Source organism: Perkinsus marinus (genome assembly GCF_000006405.1).
Source record: "Perkinsus marinus ATCC 50983 genomic scaffold scf_1104296952158, whole genome shotgun sequence".
NCBI lineage: Eukaryota > Perkinsozoa > Perkinsida > Perkinsidae > Perkinsus > Perkinsus marinus.
This window is the reverse complement of record NW_003208985.1, coordinates 266,226-273,874: the sequence shown is the minus strand read 5'-3', so window position 1 is coordinate 273,874 and position 7,649 is coordinate 266,226. Positions and strand designations below refer to the sequence as shown.

The 7,649-nt window shown below is 47.0% G+C and overlaps 3 protein-coding genes across 3 annotated transcripts in view; all 3 read right to left on the bottom strand.

Moving 5' to 3' along the window:
- Positions 1-1,292: 1,292 nt before the first annotated feature.
- Positions 1,293-4,601, bottom strand: Pmar_PMAR021750 (WD repeat pf20, putative; the record flags this gene model as incomplete). Its single annotated transcript, XM_002777238.1, has 9 exons — positions 1,293-1,460; positions 1,520-1,651; positions 3,316-3,390; positions 3,447-3,569; positions 3,954-4,037; positions 4,077-4,154; positions 4,197-4,254; positions 4,308-4,386; positions 4,532-4,601. 9 exons carry the CDS (start codon positions 4,599-4,601, stop codon positions 1,293-1,295), a joined length of 867 nt encoding a protein of 288 aa, XP_002777284.1.
- Positions 4,602-4,661: 60 nt separating this feature from the next.
- Positions 4,662-5,805, bottom strand: Pmar_PMAR021749 (conserved hypothetical protein; the record flags this gene model as incomplete). Its single annotated transcript, XM_002777237.1, has 6 exons — positions 4,662-4,699; positions 4,830-4,912; positions 5,137-5,247; positions 5,292-5,450; positions 5,498-5,642; positions 5,730-5,805. 6 exons carry the CDS (start codon positions 5,803-5,805, stop codon positions 4,662-4,664), a joined length of 612 nt encoding a protein of 203 aa, XP_002777283.1.
- A 1,688-nt stretch (positions 5,806-7,493) lies between these two features.
- Positions 7,494-7,649, bottom strand: part of Pmar_PMAR021748 (WD repeat pf20, putative) — a gene marked incomplete at both ends in the record, with an annotated part of 2,858 nt that continues 2,702 nt past the window's right edge. The window contains one exon of the mRNA XM_002777236.1: positions 7,494-7,589. Coding sequence (XP_002777282.1) covers positions 7,494-7,589 — 96 coding nt within the window. The remainder of the gene's footprint in view (positions 7,590-7,649) is intronic.

The window sequence follows — 7,649 nt, the reverse complement described above, 5'->3', positions numbered from 1 at the left end:
TCGTATTGTGTCATCAAAAGCTGGGAAGAATGATACTCTTCGCAGACGGGAATTTCATGAATTCCCGAGAAGACAGAACCATCAATCATCCCGGGAAGAATGACCGTTATTTTTCCCCATACACCCAGGGCTGCACGGAGACTTCGACTTCTTGCGTCTCGCTGTCGCGGCGACAGCGACAGTTTCGCCGATATCTGCTCGTTCCCAGCATTTCCGGTCGAGTTCCAAGTCACGATCATAGACAACGAAACGTGAGTCGCGTTACGTGATGCACTACCAATTGTTATCGATCGCTTTGGCGAGCGCGGTTAGCAACGTACACGAACCTCACTCAAAGAGGGTATATATCGACTCAACGGTGTTTCGTAGAGAGGCCTCAATGGTTTGTAAGCATCAATAAAATCAACGGTCATCGAACCCATGACATGGAATCGCAATATCTCCATATTGGCTCGGGAATTCTGGGCCAATATGGAGATATTGCGAGTCAGAATAACAGTGTCGCACTTCTATTATAACCCCAGGTTAGAGTGGACATTGACTATCAAACGATGTCCATTACATCGCGTGCAACAAAATGATCCATCTATGGTTTTTCTCGCGAGATTCATTCCCGAATCGTCTTCAAGGGGAACAGAATGAAGTGGTTCCATTCATTCCCAGCAGCTTCGACTCGCTGCCGTAGAGAGCACACTGGACAGGCCGCGCGAGAAAATTTCCGGTCGACCCAGCCTCCAGACCAGGGAAGAATGTATTCCTTCTCCCCAGGTATTGTAGCGTGGATCTTGATGACAACTGAAGTCACTGACGAGTTTCTTGATGAAGTATATACAATGTTTTTCAATGGATATGATTTAGCACCACAGCTCGGAGCTTAAGTATCTTAGACAGATATACACAATAAAACCGAGTAGCACACAATCTGTCCCCGACAACAGTATATTCCCGGGAATAGGAAGAATGATCCATTCTTCCCGTTTTTGGGCCACCCTGATCAGTAGTTTTCAGACAGTAAGCAAATGACGCACGCCCGAAAGTTGCTTCGTACCCTCGTTACGAGAGTGTCTTTCTCACCGCCAATAATGACATATACATGACGTTGTTACTGTTACCATAACAACATCAACTAAGTATGAACCGCAGTTCAGCCGTCCACTCAACCCAAGTGTCGCAGCATTGAGACACGTCACATAGTCAATGCCCGGCATGACGCCACCTATTCCTCCCACAGCCGGAAGGTCCCGTCCAGACTCCCAGACACCAAGAAGCGACTAGGAGCTTCATATCCGCTCTCAAGTGACACCGACTGAACCTGAGTCACCACAGCAGCACTCCCAAGCGAGAATGCCGCGGACGGCGCTTCCTGCCGAGTCCTCATGGCCTTCTAAGGTCCTCAGGAACTTCTTCTCCCACACGTCGAACAACTTCACCGATGAATCCATCGAGGCAACAGCGATGACCTGCGGCTCGCAGGCTGCGAGCGCCGCCTGTTCTGATAACGATTCCTATCAGATGTCACCTTTCCACTAATGTCCCAATCAGCTTCGTTGGCCGGCATATTCCCAGTGTCTATTTGCAGGACCTCAGCAACCATACGCAAGTCCCAAACCTTCACGACGCCGTCTGCATCAGCTGATGCCAAGTAAATGCCCTACCAAAAACGACATCATCGAACGACATTCAACAGTGCGTGCCAATTTGATATGCAAATTTCAAGCTGTGGTGGATATAGATGGAAGTTCTACAGTTGTCTCGACCTCGGCGTCCGTAGACCTTCCGATCTCCCGAAGATCATCTTCGAGATAATATGGCTACTCCATTGTGTGTATACCAGGGCCGTCTGTGTCACAGTGGAGGTCGTCGGTACGCGACGTTCATATACTCCCGGTTCACTGCGTACGATATTTCTCCTTCAATCAATTCAACATGAGACCCCATATCTCGTCGAGTAAGCAGTCACAAGTTGTGATAGCAAGATGGCATTGGAGGGCCTGAGGCTTCTGATGGGCGTTTCAGTTTATGTTTTGCGCTCCGATTTCATACTGATACAAAATCCGTCCGGGTCTGAAATTTCGTCGAGTGAGTATTACGAATTCTGAAGGTCCCAATTCTGTTGTTTCAATCATCAGTTCAACAATTAATGTTTTGCACGCGATGCTTTGGATTTGAATTTCTCAGAAACTCGAGCTCATTACGACAGTATTGGTACAATTTGCTTCGTAGAACTCTACAGACTATTGACCGTCGACGTATACAAAGGTTCAAAGTGATGAACTTGATGACAAAGTAGATACCACAATAGAGCTTTTGTAACCCTGATAATAACCACAACAATCACAATACCAACAGTCACAGTTGAAGCAGTTACGAACCGAGTCCGTTGCTTGACCGTTACGCGTTAAATTAGCGGCTAGTTCAACGCTAGGGGATAACAGAACACAGTTATGGAGACTAGGGACACACACAAAATGTGTGACACAATAACTTGTGTCAATTAACGCCTATGAGTGCCGCTGCTGCTACATCATGTCCACACAAGTCATACGTCCTCAAATACGGCTACAGATTTATGACCAATTGGTAGCAATTTCTGATGTTTGACCAGTAACCTCTTTATATCAATGTTTTACACTCTGTATCAAATTCAAGACCCTAGCATGCGCCGAGGGCTGGGTTGTGCATCCGTCTCGTAGACGTTTAGAGCGGTAGAGCTGTGGGCGAGCGAGAATATATTCCGCTGTCGTCCGACACTGACTCCAAACTCAACATACTAGAGGTTTTGTCATGGAAGACGAGAAGTCTAAAGTTATGGAAAAAATGAAAAAGTTCCATCCATTTAGAAGCTGAAGATGTTCGATCAATATGTGGAGGTTATCAAACTAGCCACATAGCTCCGAGGGCTCTGCGCGAAAACACAGCAGCCCAGCAGACGGATCCTGCTAGTGAGCCTCCGAAGAGATGTTATCACTCGATAACCTCCTTGGAGAGATCGCTCTGAGCGTACCATCCATAAAATCGTTGATCATGAGGAGAGCCGCTTTTGGTTGGTCTTGGGGTACGAGGTGCCCTGCTAGGTATACCTGCAGGAATGGTGCTGGGATGAAATCCAGTCATCGCAACGTGGGAAAATATGCACATGGTCAACTGCATTTGTTAGTGACAAATAGTGGAAATTGTGAGGAAATTTAGGGGAATTATTGTTGGTTCCAGTACACTTCTACTGGAACTCGTATGTATACTTCTATAATGGTGGAGAAACTCTTGAGCTTAGCTGAGGGAAACGAACACATATATTGCAACGCTGATTTGTCGTACTTGCAAGAAACCAAACATTCCTTTCTCCTTCCATCTGATGCTGCGGAGTTGACCAACTGATATACCATCAATACCCTGAGAAACCAAACATTGGATCGGCAATCCGCAACCTTCTTCCTGTTGTTGGCTACCTTATATTCATAGCGACGAGCGTTGCGGAATGCATTCCGACCGGGCCAATCCAACGCATCTGCTACTTGTTCGTAGCCGATCCAGTTACAGACGTAATCTTGATCCCCATCATAGAGGAGAATCTTTGCAAAAGAAGATGTTCGTGACTTCAAGCCGAGATGATGTACACAAAATGTCAAAATGTCCACAATCGACATCAGGGCGACTACCAATCGCAGTCTGTGTTCATAGTTCACCAACACACTGCCAATAATACTGCATCACAAGAGCTCCCCCACTGTACTAGAAAAGTATGGGAAAATATGCACATGGTCAACTCCGTGTGTCGGTGACAATATGAAATCTCTGAGGAAATTTCAGGCAATTCTTGTTGGTTTTGGAACATTTCCTCCCAATTCGTGTATAAACTTCTCTCACGAGGGAACTTTTGGGCGCAGCTGAAAGAAGTGAACATACGTTACTCCAACACTGTTCGAGGAACTATCTTCAGCTCGCGTGTAACTCACCTCGATTTCAGCATCAAGTAAATCAGGCAAAAGCTTATCAGAGGGAAGAATAAAATCCATCCCAAAGTCCCCTATAATGGAGACCTGCGATTGAAGTACAAACATTTCATCCACAATTCTCACATCGTCTGTGCAGGAGGTGAATTTCTTGTTAACACCAAGTTTCCTCTGCACTTCACACCGGTTGAGAAAACGATCCAACTGAAAACAACAGGGTGGAGTCTCGTCAAGCATGCAACCCACCCTCGGATCTTCAACTTGGCCTGTGCTTCCGTCCTTAGTTGTGATCCTCATATCGTACCTACAATGCAAACCATTTCACTAAATATATCCTATCATACCAAATCTCCTTACATGTTGATACCGCGTCTTTTTAATGGAGCTAGTATGTCGCCGCGGTCACAGAGTTTGGACAATTTGAGGCAAATCGTAACTAACACGACGGAGTTTAATTCGAGTGCGAAGGACGCTCAAACCGCTGGTTTCTCACGGTCGCCTGCTAAACACTGTGGTATACCCCTCGAGCATTTCCCAACAGCCCTAGTCATGTTCAGATATCTAACAAGACTGATGCACACCATGGGAGGCTTTGTTCTCGCACTCCTCGTGGGTAGCAACGCGCGGAGCGGTACAGCTTTTAAAAGCCATCTGGGGGAATGCAAGTACCCTATCAGGAACGACTCTATGATATCTCCGTCGTATATCCGCCTACTGAATCTCGGCATTCATCCATCCATTTCCAATAGCTAATCCCCGAAGGTTAATATTAGGTTTGTCCCCCTTAGTATTTTCTCGCCATATTTTATGCGCTATTGCAGGTATGTAATGACCTAAGCAGCGGAACTGACGGTTCGACGACACTCGATATGGAGCTACCAGCATACGACTCCCCAGTGATGTAGAAGTCTCTATCTTTATACTGGCTGTGTTCAGCGAAGAACCCCTGAAGGGCCCAGTACCTTTCAATGCATCAGTCGCTAGATCAGTGTTGGAGGAATATATGTTCGCTTTCCTCAGCTGAGCTCGAAATTCCATCACTCAATATAGAAGTTTACATACAAATTCAAGTAGAAGTCACGAAAACCAACAGTAATTCCCCGAAAATTTCCTCATCATTTTCACATTCTCACTAACACATGTAGTTGACCATGTGCATACTTCCCCCCCACACTGTTCGCCTTACAAGTCGTCAGCAGCCGCGAACGAGCCGTTCGTGACGGGCGGTCCCTCAGCAAAGCCAGCCCCGGCAGGTTGGTCAACGAAGAGGAGGTTCGCTCGGGTATTCCAAGAATACCTTAATCGGACATGTCATCATCATTTACACACAGTCCTTCTTACGGGTTCAGCTTGGTGCCATTTCCATCCTCATTAAGTCTGCAGGGTCCATTCTCTAAGAAGAGCCCTATCATACTGCTACACCCAGGTCCCCCGTTGAGCCAGAGGATGAGAGGATCTTGGGATGGATCAGAACGGGACTCGAACAACCAGAAAAATAGTCTGATGAGAGTCCGCATAGGTGGTGAAGCAGGTGTTCAAATGCTTACCTTCTTCCACCGGTACCATTGTAGTAACCGTGTACTTGTTTCACATCCGGATCGCAGAGACGCTTACCGGGACTCAAAAAAGATTTCGTGTCCATATCATTCTCTTCCTGGCAGGCTTGGGTCGGCTCAGCCTTATCTCTTGTGGCTGAAAGAAGGCAAGCTGTCACCTGTTGTCGCCTTTGTGGTCAACTCGACACTGCTATAACTGTGAGTATAACCTGAGTTGACTTACCTCCGGTATACATCATTTGAGCACCAACTGAATCGACCAGTGAGAGTAGGATGAGGAGGAGGCTGACGTGAGACATTTATAAGCTGCTCAAATCTACGATGAAGCTCGCAGTCGGTATGGTGTCACACCGTTGGTGTGGGTTGTGACCACCGCCTCATATCCGCACATATCAACAACATCTCGTGGTAGGATGAACTGCATATAATCTAATTATGAACAGCCGGGCTGTTACAGCCCGTATGAGCTATGTCGTTTACGTGTATTACACGAGGACTATATCATCATTATACCATCTGTATTCAGACGTAGATTCAATTATCTAAGTCGACTCTGTTCGCCCCTTCGAGATCCTTATCATGTTCTTCTCGTATATGCGTGCTACGCAGCACTAGAGTGATGTGGGATATTCGTTAGTGCATGCGTGCAGGCGCTGGTAAGCACGCGCGACAAGATGGAGACCACGTTCGCGATGACTTGCGATGCAGAAAATTCAATACCACGCGCCCGGATGATATCCTTGAGATCATTGTGTGATCGAGACTTCTGATTCGTATTGTGTCATCAAAAGCTGGGAAGAATGATACTCTTCGCAGACGGGAATTTCATGAATTCCCGAGAAGACAGAACCATCAATCATCCCGGGAAGAATGACCATTATTTTTCCCCATACACCCAGGGCTGCACGGAGACTTCAACTTCTAGTGTCTCGCTGTCGCGGCGACAGCGACAGTTTCGCTGATATCAGCTCGTTTCCAGCATTTCCGGTCGAGTTCCAAGTCACGATCATAGACAACGAAACGTGAGTCGCGTTACGTGATGCACTACCAATTGTTATCGATCGCTTTGGCGAGCGCGGTTAGCAACGTACACGAACCTCACTCGAAGAAAGTATATATCGAGTCAACGGTGTCGCGTAGAGAGGCGTCGATGGATTGTAAGCATCAATAAAATCAACGGTCATCGAACCCATGACATGGAATCGCAATATCTCCATATTGGCTCGGGAATTCTGGGCCAATATGGAGATATTGCGAGTCAGAATAACAGTGTCGCACTTCTATTATAACCCCAGGTTAGAGTGGACATTGACTATCAAACGATGTCCATTACATCGCGTGCAACAAAATGATCCATCTATGGTTTTTCTCGCGAGATTCATTCCCGAATCGTCTTCAAGGGGAACAGAATGAAGTGGTTCCATTCATTCCCAGCAGCTTCGACTCGCTGCCGTAGAGAGCACACTGGACAGGCCGCGCGAGAAAATTTCCGGTCGACCCCGCCTCCAGACCAGGGAAGAATGTATTCTTTCTCCCCAGGTATTGCAGCGTGGATCTTGATGACAACTGAAGTCACTGACGAGTTTCTTGATGAAGTATATACAATGTTTTTCAATGGATATGATTTAGCAGCACAGCTCGGAGCTTAAGTATCTTAGACAGATATACACAATAAAACCGAGTAGCACACAATCCGTCCCCGACAACAGTATATTCCCGGGAATAGGAAGAATGATCCATTCTTCCCGTTTTTGGGCCACGCTGATCAGCAGTTTTCAGACAGTAAGCAAATGACGCACGCCCGAAAGTTGCTTCGTACCCTCGTTACGAGAGTGTCTTTCTCACCGCCAATAATGACATATACATGACGTTGTTACTGTTACCATAACAACATCAACTAAGTATGAACCGCAGTTCAGCCTTCCACTCAACCCAAGTGTCGCAGCATTGAGACACGTCACATAGTCAATGCCCGGCATGACGCCACCTATTCCTCCCAACAGCGGAAGGGGTCCGTCAGACTCCCAGACACCAAGAAGCGACTAGGAGCTTCATATCCGCTCTCCAGTGACACCGACTGAACCTGAGTCACACAGCAGCACTCCCAAGTGAGAATGCCGCGGACGGCGCTTCCTGCCGAGTC